The sequence below is a fragment of the Pituophis catenifer genome, unplaced genomic scaffold (genome assembly GCF_029215685.1).
Source record: "Pituophis catenifer annectens isolate HBS135680 unplaced genomic scaffold, rPitCat1.0.hap2 SCAF_15, whole genome shotgun sequence".
NCBI classification, from domain to species: domain Eukaryota; kingdom Metazoa; phylum Chordata; class Lepidosauria; order Squamata; family Colubridae; genus Pituophis; species Pituophis catenifer.
In genome coordinates, this window is record NW_027256895.1 from 11,742,755 (window position 1) to 11,756,437 (window position 13,683).

The following is a 13,683-nucleotide window of genomic DNA, read 5'->3' on the forward strand; positions in this document are numbered from 1 at the left end:
TCCTCCTGAATACGTGGCTGTCTTTAGACGATCATATGATGGCCATGGCCAGGGGGGCTTTCTATCAGGTTCGCCTGATTTCCCAGTAATCATACTGGGTATAGAAATGTAATAAAATAAATCAATAAAATCAATATTCTAGAGTATTAGGGTATGTTTCATACAAATCAGAGGCAAAACAACAATATCTATCAAACTTTTATTCCCTAGTTTATTTTTCCCAGGCAGTATTTTTACCATATAACAATATACATAAAACATATTCAGGATGTCCAAAAAGTGACATTGTTGTTTTTTCCTCTTGAAAAGACACTTTTGGGACAACGATGCCTTGGATGACTGAGAATCTCCATAGATGTAACATATTTAGAAAATTTTCATGATCTCTCTGTGCTATTATCTTATATTTTTCTGTTAGTCATAGCCTTTTTTCTAGATTGTGAAATTGTGCTGATTTTGCTTATAAATCGGAGGCAAAGCAAATACATCTATTAAAGCATTACCCCTTAATTGAATGTTTGGGAAGCATAATTTTCTCCATTCTCAGTTGTTTGGGGGAGATGCTTGGCTCACGGATGTATCCTCTGTGCAGATTTGGTACGTTCTTCTTCTCTATCTTTTCTGAGCAATGATCATGGAAGCCACCTCTTAAAAACAATAGGAAGCTTAGTATGTGTAAGATGATATATTGTATACTTTTCTGCATTTTCCCTTCCATACAATACAATATATACAATATATCGTATTGCACATACTAACGGCAAGTAGAATTGTGATAGCACAAAATTGGAAACAACCAGACACCCTTCCAGATCAAATCATAATAAAAAGAATATTCAAAAGTGCAGAGACGGACAGATTATCTACAGAAATGAAGGAGAGGGAGGACACCGAGTACTATTTAATATGGAATAAATGGTATTCCTGGTTGGAGAGTAATACATAAAATTTAAGGGATGTTTTTGTTATGAGATCGAATTGTAAATAGAAAATCAAGATAATTTAAATAAAGGTGTAAGTTTAAGGTAGAGATATTTAGAAGTAGAATTTGTGTAAAGAGGTTAAATAGGTTAGAGATACCGATGCAGAAAAGTTGTTATTAGTATTGAAATTTTGATATGTTCCTTTTTGGTTGTTTATATTTTTTGCTTTTTGTCTGTCTCTGTGTTTGTTTTTTTTCTTGTTTTTTTGTGTATTATGTTTCTTTTTGTACTGTGTATTTTAATCTTTGGAAATTTAATAAATATTATTTAAAAAACCAAAAAACCAAATAGGAACCTAGTTACTGTTTTGAAGCATAATAAGATGCAACACATATTCGAGACTAACTGTGAAGATCCCACAGGGACTTCTCAAGGAGCAAAGCAGCCTATTGTGAATTGCAAGAAATATCTATCATGTATTCTCTGTCAATGTCAAATCAAAAGCCAGACTAAAACATTGTGTGTGTATTTCTCATGTACGCCACTCAGGAGCCTGAGTGGCATAGGAGGCTAATGCCTCCTACTAAGGCAGCATTTAACATCCAGCTGCCTGCAATTACTGCGAGTTCAATTCTCACCAGGCTCATGGTCGACTCAGCCTTCCATCCTTTCTAAGATGGGTAAAATGAGGACCCGGTTTGTGGGGGCAATAAGCTGACTAAATAAATAAATAAATAAATAAATAAATAAATAAATAAATAAATAAATAAATAAATAAATAAATAAATAAATAAATAAACTTATTTTGTTGGGGATTACCAGATGTTTTGGTTCCTGTCTCTAGACAGAAATAGCTGTCTCTACCTAAGATCAAACTCACAACCTTCTGATCGTAAAGTGAGAGCTCCATCTCTAGGCCATAACACCACTCTTGATTCTTGATTACCATATCCTTATGTATTGTCAGGTCCCCTTGTAAAACCATCTCAGTGTGTGTTCATTACATCTGAAAACAGCGCATGCCACAGTTTAACAAAGTAGAACTTAAACCTGTAAAATATCTACTTCAAGGTCACATCAATGACAAATCATCTGAATTTCTTGCAAAACACAACCCATCGTCTCAGTTCAGTCCTCAAAGCATCCTGTACTTGTTTGTTCCTCAAACAATATATGAATGGGATCAAAAGTGGAGCCATGACAGTATTCAAAAGAGCCATTATTTTGTTGAAATCTAATTTGCTGCTGCCTTCGGGTCTTATGTACATGAAAATACAACTGCCGTATGTGATGGAGACCACACTCATGTGTGAGGCACAAGTGGAGAAAGTCTTCTTCCTCCCTGTAGTTGATGGGATTCTCAGAATTGTACAAATTATTTTGATGTAAGACACAATGTTAATAATTAAAGTCCCAAGCAAAGATAATATGGCAATCACAAAATTAACAAGTTTTAAGAGGCCAGTGTCAACACATGATAGTTTGATTAGAAATCCATTGTCACAAAAGAAATGATTGACGATGTTAGGACCACAAAATGGCATTTGAAAGAAAAGAATGGATGGAACTAGGATTAGTGACAAACCCCCAATCCAACAACAAAGTACCAATAAGGAGCAGATTTGTTCATTCATGATGGTTGGATAGTGAAGAGGGTTACAGATGGCTATGTATCGATCAACAGACATTGTGGCCAGGAGAAGGAACTCAGTGGTCCCAAGAAAAAAGTAGAGGAACATCTGTGTGAAGCAACCAGCTAAAGAGATGCTCTTGCTGCCGGTGGCCATGTTGGCCAGTGTTTTAGGAATGATGGTACTCACATACCCAATCTCTACCCATGCCACATATCGGAGGAAAAAATACATCGGGGTATACAGTTGGGCATTCGCCAGTGTGATCATAATAATCAACATGTTTCCTATCAATGTTAAAAGATAAATCCCAAGCAGGATGAGGAAAAGTCCAACGGTAAGTTGATGGTTGTTGGTCAGCCCTAACAAGATGAACTCTCTCACTGTGGTGCTGTTTGCCATTCAGTTCATTCCTGAAAAGAGAATGAAATGATAAGCGATTACTCCAATTCCATTTTCATTTTCATCGCAAGCTTCCAATAAATCCAATTTCACCAGCTTTGATTATTATCAGATGATTAGTCTAAGGCAGTGGTGGCTAACCTTTTTGCCATCGCACGCCAAAAGCGGGGGTTATGCGTGGGTGACCCCTCTGCGTGACCCCCGCTTTTGGCATGCAATGACCCGGTGGGCCTGTTTTTCACCCTGCCCAGGCTCCAGAGGCTTTCCACAATTTTGGCCACTACCGTAATTCATCATAGGGGAACATGCTAGGGGTAAAATCCAGCAGGTTCTGACAGGTTCTGGAGAACCGGTAGCAGAAATTTTGAGTAGTTCGGAGAACCAGAAAATACCACCCCTGGCTGGCCCCAGAGTGAGGTGGGAATGGAGATTTTGCAGTATCCTTCCCCTGTCATGCCCACCAATCCATGCCCACAGAACCGATAGTAAAAAAAAATTGAATTTCACCACTGGAATATGCCCTGCAGAATCTCCGTGCCAAGTCTCTATAGATCCTGGTTTACAAGTGTACAGGTTGTGTTTGCATGACTGACAAATCTGGAGGATGAACGTTTTGTCAGAGAGTTCATTAGTCCAAAAATTTCCCTAAATATGTTGTTGTGTTGAATTCATCTCCCGCTTCATCCTCGTGGCATAATGCTAAGGAGGGGTAAACCAGCACAAAGGTGTCGTCATAAAAGTGAACTTGCAAAAAGGCATTCTAGAAACATTTAACAATTAACCAATGAAATGGCTAGTCTTCAGTCGTTGTGGCTGGTCCATCACTGGAGGCTTTTAAGAAGAGACTGGACAACCACTTGTGGGAAATGGTGTAGAGTTCCCTGCTTGAGAAGATTTGAACTAAAAGACCTCCAAGATCCCTTCCAACTCCTATCAGTCTTTATTTTTGTATTATCTCTGTTACTTTGAATCCCCATGCAAACCCAAGAAGGGAGGATCATAGAGAAGAATGCAACAAAGTGATGACATTTCTATTGTGTCTATAATGGAGAGACCTAGCTCTCCGGAGACAGTTGTAATGATCAGAAAGGTGGAAGGAATCAAAAGAATAGAAAGGACAGAAGTAAAGTGGAGAAACTCGGTTAGCAATGATGAACGCACCATTGGAAGAGTTGAAGGACCAGTTTAAGGACAGATCATCATGGGGGAAAAAATCTGCATGTTCTGTAGGAGTAAAAGAAATGACTTGATGACACATAATCAATCTATAGTGGAGATCGTCCCAATGTGGCAACGCAGATTCCCTCCTCCCATATGTCTTCCTTGTTCGACAATTACCCAAAACAGTGCCCAGAAATGTCGGCTCTCAAAAATTATTCCTCTTCAAATAACACTAAATCATTTTCTGCCAGTGCAGCAGGATAGGTCTTAAACCCATCTAATTACAGTAGTGGCCAAAATTGTGGAAACCTTTTGGGAAAAGTGTATTTTTGAGGTTTGATGTCTAATAACACCACCACCACCTCTTCTTCTTCTTCTTCTTCTTCTTCTTCTTCTTCTTCTTCTTCTTCTTCTTCTTCTTCTTCTTCTTCTTCTTCTTCTTCTTCTTCTTCTTCTTCTTCTTCTTCTTCTTCTTCTTCTTCTCCTTCTCCTTCTCCTTCTCCTTCTCCTTCTCCTTCTCCTTCTCCTTCTCCTTCTTCTGTTTTGGAGTTTCAAAATAATCCTATTCCACTGCTGGAATGGCCTGGGAATAGTCCAGACCTTAACCCAATTGAAAAGCTATGGAGACGACTACAGAAAATTGTTAGTCAGAAGCGACCCAGCAATAAAACCCAGTTAATTGAAGCAATCATTCCATCTTGGTTTCACATGATAACAGCTGCAGAAGTAAAAGACTTTGTTCACTCCATGGGGAAGACATTGTAAGGCTGTAATTCATGCTAAAGGCTTCCCAACTAAGTATTAACTGACATGGTGATCATTTTTGCATATCTCATTTTTTCTACGTGTCTCCCTTTTCTTCTTTATACTGTAACTGCTATTCTAATAGCAAATCCTTCATAAAATTTCTTGCATTACATCTTGATTAAGTTATCTTTCCATTCATATATATTTTTATGATACTACTCCAAAAAAAAAAAAAAAGTGGTGTTATTAACTAGTTTTAGAAAATACACTTTTCCCAAAAGGTTTCCACAATTTTGGCCACTATCCTGTTTCCCCCAAAATAAAACATCCCCTAATAATAAGCCCAATTGGGCTTTTGAGCGCATGGCAATAAGGCCAAGTGCTTATTTCAGCATTCAAAAAAAATATATAAGACAGTGTCTTATTTTTGGGGAAACATGGTACAGTATATGATTAAACAAAATTTGGCTTCAGTTTTGTTTCTAAACCAGTCCTAACCATCCTTTACCTAATGCAACAATCTGAAACTTTGCAATCAGTCTCTTGATTTTCGGCAACAGTATTAAAACCCAATATTCTTGACCCAAGCATTGAAACATTTCCACAATCCTCCTCCATTTCCAATTTACTTTAAAATAGTCATACAAATTTCATGAATCCTATGCTATGTCATTATCTTCTTTCTGCCAATAAAACCATCTCCCAGTTTGTTAGACAAGACTGCATGTATTGACAAACCAAAAGAAGGAAAATTATCCTTCAGAACTTTATTTCCTAATTTAAATTTAGGAAAAGATAATATTCACCATTCAGAGTGCCTTTGGAATGATTCTTAGTTCGCAGGAGTATACAGGACAATTTTTCTGCATGCATGCCTTCTGTATCTTTTTATGGCAATGAACATAGAAGTAACTTCTCATAAGCCACGGAGATAATTATTATTTTGAAACAGATGGTGTAAAAGGTATTCAAGATTGGCTTGCAAAGATCCCTCAGGGATTCCTGAAGCAGTGAAGAAATGCATCACAGGGAAATCTGTAATAGGTATTCTATGTCTGTTTCCTCTATTGATGTCAAACCCAAAGACAGGCAAAATCATTTTGTCCACATCCCTCCTGTATTGTGCTTTTTTTTGGCAATACGCCATGCAACTTTAATTGTGGTACCAATAAAGGAGAATATTTGTAGCTCAGGGTTAAAATGAGGGGTCCTTGGCGCTCTCTGAGCTTGCTTGTTTTCCTGCAGACGTTTTGTTGCCCAAACTAGGTAACATCATCAGTGCTAGTGCAAGAAAACAACTTTAGCTGTGATTTGGTTCTGCCTTTACACAACCGCTGTGATTTGTAAACCATGATCTAAGGTTTGTTATTTTTGGCAGCATAGAATGCAAATGGTGTTACTGTGTTTTCTCAAAAATACAACCTATCTCAAAATTAAATCCTAGCTTGATATTTACATGTGTGCCCAATATAAGCCCTATCCCAAAAATAAGACCCCGCCCACTCCTGGGTCCATGGGTAAAAATTAAGCTAGGGCGGGGATGGGGAGGTGGAGCTGACCTACTACTTACCTTCGGACAGTTGCAGCCAGGCCTCGCGCACCCCGACACCTGCCTTGCCAGCCCATTTCTTCTGCAGCCGGCAAGGCTTCGCCGAAGGCCTCTGTAGCTGATCACAGAGCTCCGGATTGATCTGGAGCTCTGTTATCGGCTGCAGAGGCCTTCGGGAAAGCCGCGCCAGCCTTGCTGGCTGCAAAAGAAGACATTCCTGAAGGCCTCTGATAGCAAAAAGGAGGCCAGGGCTCCTTTTTGCTCCTTTTTGTGCAAGTGAGGTGAGTCAGTGGATAACATACCCCGAAAATAAGACCTGGTGCCTTTTTTGGTGGCAAAAAAAACCACACCATAAGACATGGTCTTATTTTTGGGGAAACACAAGTATCTCATTTTGAAAGTGATAGGTTAATTCCCTCATGCGTTAGCTGCTCTTCGTTTAATAGATATATCATTTTAACAGAAAGGCAGAAAAATCCCAAAGGTGCTTTTTCCAAAGGTAACTGGATTTTCTTTGTTTTTCCTCAAAGACATTTCGCTCCTCATCCAAGAAGTGTCTTCAGTTCTTGGATGAGAAGCGAAACGTCTTTGAGGAAAAACAAAGAAAATCCGGTTGGCCTTTGAAAAAGCATCTTTGGGACAACCATAACCTGGATGACTGAGAATCCAGATATTAAGCAATGACAGAGTTACAGAATAACAAAAGAGTTGGAAGTGACCTTGGAGGTCTTCCAGTCCAGCCCCCTAGGCAGGAAACCCTGTACCATTTCAGACAAATAGTTGTCCAATCTCTTCTTAATATAGAAACTAGGATTTGATTTGATTGGAAGTGTCCCAGCGTTGTTTATCAGATGAGCAGTCAATCAGTGTTTTAAATAAGTGTGCTGGGTTTTTAATCACACCAAATCAATTTTCTAGTTAAATGCCAATCTTCCTCTTGACCATTCATGATTCCCAATCTCTCCACCCACTTCTTTCATCCCATCCACCTATGTAACAGATGGTCCTTTTCCTAGAGAGTTAAGCAGGGAACAGATCTCCTAGGAAGCACTGAGACACTCCTATTATGAGGGGCAGGATTGGAAAAATAGTGAAAAGTAATGCTGTGTTGAACTATGGATGGCGTGTGACTCATCTAGAATTTTACAACATATATATGTTTTGTGTACAGTCTATAGTGTGTGTGTGTGTGTGTGTGTGAGTGTAGAATAGAATAGAATAGAATAGAATAGAATAGAATAGAATAGAATAGAATAGAATAGAACAGAACAGAACAGAACAGAACAGAATAGAATAGAATAGAATAGAATAGAATTCTTTATTGGCCAAGTGTGATTGGACACACAAGGAATTTGTCTTTGATGTATATGCTCTCAGTGTACATAAGGAGAATAAAATATATTCATCAAGAATGAAAAGATACAACACTTAGTGATAGTCAAGGTTACTAATAAACTATCAAATCGTACTAGGAAACAAATAAAAACAATATATTTTTTTTTAAATTTGATTTGACGTGATGTCCCGTTGCCTGGAGGCCATGCGGATCTGGATGTGGAGGAACAGGCTCAGACTCAACCCCTCCAAGATCGAGTGGCTGTGGTTTCCGGCGCCCCGATATAGCCAACTGATACCATCGCTGGCTATTGGGGAGGAGATCTTGTCCCCCTCAGAGAGGGTTCACAACTTGGTCATCCTCCTGGATACGCGGCTATCTTTAGACGATCATATGACAGCCATGGCCAGGGGGGCTTTCTATCAGGTTCACCTGATTTCCCAGTTGCGTCCCTTTCTGGATCGGGACGCCTTACGCACGGTCACTCATGCCCGTCTGGACTACTGTAATGCTCTCTACATGGGACTCCCCTTGAGGAGCACCCGGAGGCTCCAACTGGTCCAGAATGTGGCCACATGAGTGGTTATGGGAGCGACCCGTCGCTCCCGGGTAACATCTGTCTTGCGTGAGCTGCACTGGCTCCCAGGGGTCTTCCGGGTGCGTTTCAAGGTGCTTGTCACCATCTTCAAAGCGCTCCATGGCTTAGGACTGGGATACCTACAGGACCGCTTTCTACCACCGAATGCCTCCCACCGTCCGATACGCTCTCACAGAGAGTGCCTCCTCAGGGTGCCATCGGCCAAGCAATGTCGGCTGGTGACCCACAGGGGGAGAGCCTTCTCTGTGGGGGCTCCTGCCCTATGGAATGAGCTGCCCCCAGATATAAGAAGGATCCCCGACTTCTGCGCCTTCCGTCATGCTCTGAAGACTCTATCATTCAATCAAGCCGGCCTGACTGACTAAATTAATGTTAATGGCTTTTAATTGGTTTTAAAGAGGTTTTAGCTAAGGGTTTTAATAACGGCCAAATTGCTTTAATTATTTTAATGGTTTTTAATTTTTGTGATGGGTTTGTTTTAATATGGCTGTACACCTCCCTGAGTCCTTCGGGAGAAGGGCGGTATAGAAATGTAATAAAATAAATCAATAAAATCAATAAAATCAATATTCTAGAGTATTAGGGTATGTTTCATACAAATCAGAGGCAAAACAACAACATCTGTCAAACTTTTATTCCCTAGTTTATTTTTGCCAGGCAGTACTGTATTCGAGACTAACTGTGAAGATCCCACAGGGACGTCTCAAGGAGCAAAGAAGCCTATTGTGAATTGCAAGAAATATTTATCATGCATTCTCTGTCAATGTCAAATCCAAAGCCAGACTAAAACATTGTGTGTGTATTTCTCATGTATTGTGGTTTATTTTGTTGGGGATTATCAGATGTTTTGGTTCCTGATTGCCATCATCATCATCATCATTATCATCATCACCTTTTAATGACCCCATAATCCCTTGTGGGGTGGAGTCTGGTAAACTGAATGGGGCTGAGTGATTACTGGCCGAATGCCCTGCTTGTCGCCAATTCAGAGTTATATTCAGCAGATATATTCTCATTGTGCCCAGAGAAAGAAATAGCTGTCTCTTCCTAGGATCAAACTCACAGCCTTCTGATCGTGAGGTGAGAGCTCCACCTCTAGGCCATCGCACCACTCTTGGTTTCTGATTACCATAACCTTATGTATTCTCAGGTCCCCTTGTAAAACCATCTCAGTGTGCGTTCATTACATCTGAAAACAGCACATGCCACAGTTTAACAAAGTAGAACTTAAACCTGTAAAATATCTACTTCAAGGTCCCATCGATGACAAATCATCTCAATTTCTTGCAAAACACAACCGATCGTCTCAGTTCAGTCCCCAAAGCATCCTGTACTTGTTTGTTCCTCAAACAATATATGAATGGGATCAAAAGTGGAGCCATGACAGTATTCAAAAGAGCCATTATTTTGTTGAATTCTAATTGGCTGCTGCCTTCGGGTCTTATGTATATGAAAATACAACTGCCGTATGTGATGGAGACCACACTCATGTGTGAGGCACAAGTGGAGAAAGTCTTCTTCCTCCCTGTAGTTGATGGGATTCTCAGAATTGTACAAATTATTTTGATGTAAGACACAATGCTGATAATTAAAGTCCCAAACAAAGCTAATGCGGAAATCAGAAAATTAACCAGTTCTAAGAGGCCAGTGTCAACACATGATAGTTTGATTAGAAATCCATTGTCACAAAAGAAATGATTGACGATATTAGGACCACAAAATGGTATTTGAAGGAAAAGAATGCTTGGAACTAGAATTAGTGACAAACTCCCAGCGCAACAACAAAGTACCAATAAGGAGCAGATTTGTTCATTCATGATGGTTGGATAGTGAAGAGGGTTACAGATGGCTATGTATCGATCAACAGACATTGTGGCCAATAGAAGGAACTCAGTGGTCCCAAAAAAAAAGTAGAAGAACATCTGTGCGAAGCAACCAGCTAAAGAGATGCTTTTGCTGCCAGTGGCCATGTTGGCCAGTGTTTTAGGAATGATGGTACTCACATACCCAATCTCTACCCATGCCACATATCGGAGGAAAAAATACATCGGGGTATACAGTTGGGCATTCGCCAGTGTGATCATAATAATCAACATGTTTCCTATCAATGTTAAAAGGTAAATCCCAAGCAGGATGAGGAAAAGTCCAACGGTAAGTTGATGGTTGTTGGTCAGCCCTAACAAGATGAACTCTCTCACTGTGGTGCTGTTTGCCATTCAGTTCATTCCTGAAAATAGAATGAAACGATAAGAGATTATTTCAACTCCAATTTCATTTTAATCGCAAATTTCCAATAAATCCAATTTCACCAGCTTTGATTATTATCAGATCATTAGTCTAAGGCAGTGATGGCTCACCTTTTTGCCATCAAAAGCGGGGGTATGTGTGGGCGACCCCCCTGCGCGACCCCCGCTTTTGGCATGCAATGACACGGTGGGCCTGTTTTCGCCCTCCCCAGGCTCCAGAGGCTTTCCACAATTTTGGCCGCTACTGTAATTCATCATAGGGGAACATGCCAGGGGTGAAATCCAGCAGGTTCTGACAGGTTCTGGAGAACTGGTAGTGGAAATTATGAGCAGTTCGGAGAACCAGAAAATACCATCCCTGGCTGGCCCCAGAGTGGAGTGGGAATGGAGATTTTGCAATATCCTTCCCCCAGGAGTGGGGAGGGAATGGGGATTTTGCAGGATCCTTCACCTGCCACACCCACCAATCCACGCCCACAGAACCAATAGTAACAAAAAATTGAATTTCACCACTGGAATATGCCCTGCAGAATCTCCGTGCCAAGTCTCTATAGATCCTGGTTTACAAGTGTACAGGTTGAGTTTACATGACTGACAAATCTGGAGGATGAGCATTTTGTCAGAGAGTTCATTAGTCCAAAAATTTCCCTAAATATGTTCTTGTGTTGAATCCATCTCCTCACTCCATCCTCGTGGCATAATGCTAAGGAAGGGTAAACCAGCACAAAAGTGTCGTCATAAAAGTGAACTTGCAAAAAGGCATTCTAGAAACATTTAACAATTAACCAACAAAATGACTAGTCTTCAGTTGTTGTGGGTGGTCCATCACTGGAGGCTTTTAAGAAGAGACCGGACAACCACTTGTGGAAAATGGTGTAGAGTTTCCTGCTTGAGAAGATTTGAACTAAAAGACCTCCAAGATCCCTTCCAACTCCTATCAGTCTCTATCTCTGTATTATCTCTGTTACTTTGAATCCCCATGCAAACCCAAGAAGGGAGGATCATAGAGAAGAATGTAACAAACCGGTCAACTTCAAGCTAGATGGAAGGAAGATCAAAAAACTGGCTTTGTGCAAAATGAGGAGAATTTGATAAAACAAATTAGAGATCAAAAACAAATGCATATTAAAAGGTTGTATAATGCCTTATTGGAAATAGATTCTGAGACGGAATTGGTTAAAGACTGTATGATTAAATGGGCACAAAATTTTCAAGAGCCAGTAATGATGGAGACTTGGGAAAAGATTTGGATTAGAAATGTGAAATTTACACAAGCACAAAATTTAAGAGAAAATTTTTATAAAATGTTTTATAGATGGCATTTAGATCCTAAAAAATTATCATGTATGTATTCTAATGTGCAAGCTAAATGTTGGAGATGTGACTGTGATGATGCAACTTGTTATCATATATGGTGGACTTGTAGAAAAATCAAAGCATTTTGGATAAACATTTGGTGGGTGATGCAGAATATTCTTAAAAAGAGACTGAAATTTACTTCACAGTTGTTCTTACTGGGTATAACTACGGACTGTACAGTTGCAGAGACTAAATTGATTTTGAACTTGATAACAGCAGCAAGATTGTTGGTAGCACAACACTGGAAGAAGGACTTTTTGCCTACTATTGATGACTGGATATTGAAAGTAACTAATTTAGCTGAAATGGCTAAAATTTCAGCATATCTGAAGGATCACACACAAGAAAGGTACATACAGGACTGGAGAAGATGGATTGATTATATACAAAATAAGTATCAGACCAAAAAATATCAAATAGCTTATGAATGATTTCTTTTATTTGTATAAGCGTTATATAAGTGATATTAGAAGTATTATGTTTAAGAAATAGGATTTTATATATGGGGGGTTAAGAATTTTTTTTTTAGGGGTGTTAGTTTAATGATTGGTTATGCAATTTAGTTTATTGTTAAAAGTCAATAAAAATACCTTGTGTTCTGCTCTGGGAAGTCGGGGAGGGGGAGGGGGGGTTGGGAGGGGGGGTTGTGGGGAAATTGTGTTTGTCTTAAAACTTTTTCAATAAAAAAAAAAAAGAATGTAACAAACCGATGACATTTCTATTGTGTCTATAATGGAGAGACCTAGCTCTCCGGAGACAGTTGTAATGCTCAGAAAGGTGGAAGGAATCAAAAGAATAGAAAGGACAGAAGCAAAGTGGAGAAACTCGGTTACAGCAATGATGAATGAACCATTGGAAAAGTTGAAGGACCAGTTTAAGGACAGATCATCATGGGGAAAAAAATCTGCATGTTCTGTAGGAGTAAAAGAAATGACTTGATGACACATAATCAATCTATAGTGGAGATCGTCCCAATGTGGCAACGCAGATTCCCTCCTCCCATATGTCTTCCTTGTTCGACAATTACCCAAAACAGTGTCCAGAAATGTCAGCTCTCAAAAATTATTCCTCTTCAAATAACACTAAATCATTTTCTGCCAGTGCAGCAGGATAGCTCTTAAACCCAGAGTAACTGCTGACCCATCCAATTACAGTAGTGGCCAAAATTGTGGAAACCTTTTGGGAAAAGTGTATTTTTGAGGTTTGATGTCTAATAACACCACTTTTTTTTTTGTTTGTTTTGGAGTTTCAAGATAATCCTATTCCACTGCTGGAATGGCCTGGGAATAGCCCAGACCTTTACCCAATTGAAAATCTATGGAGCTGACTAAAGAAATTTGTTAGTCAGAAGCGACCCAGCAATAAAACCCAATTAATTGAAGCAATCATTCCATCTTGGTTTCACATGATAACAGCTGCAGAACTAAAAGATTTGGTTCGCTCCATGGGGAAGACATTGTAAGGCTGTAATTCATGCTAAAGGTTACCCAACTAAGTATTAACTGACATAGTGATAATTTTTGTATATCTCATTTTTTCTATGGTGATCATTTTTGCCTATCTCGTTTTTTCTATGTATCTCCCTTTTCTTCTTTATACTGTAACTGCTATTCTAATAGCAAATCCTTCATAAAATTTCTTGCATTACATTCTTGATTAAGTTATCTTTCCATTCATATATATTTTTATGGTACTACTCCAAAAAAAAAAAAAAGTGGTGTTATTAACTAG

The 13,683-nt window shown here is 39.3% G+C and overlaps 1 protein-coding gene and 1 pseudogene across 1 annotated transcript; both read right to left on the minus strand.

Moving 5' to 3' along the window:
* Positions 1 to 2,011: 2,011 nt before the first annotated feature.
* LOC139324638 (olfactory receptor 6E1-like) lies at positions 2,012 to 2,965 on the minus strand. Its single transcript, XM_070954363.1, has one exon. It carries the CDS (start codon positions 2,954 to 2,956, stop codon positions 2,012 to 2,014), a length of 945 nt encoding a protein of 314 aa, XP_070810464.1. The 5' UTR covers positions 2,957 to 2,965.
* Positions 2,966 to 9,618: 6,653 nt separating this feature from the next.
* Positions 9,619 to 10,572, minus strand: LOC139324623 (olfactory receptor 6E1-like; annotated as a pseudogene).
* Positions 10,573 to 13,683: the final 3,111 nt, after the last annotated feature.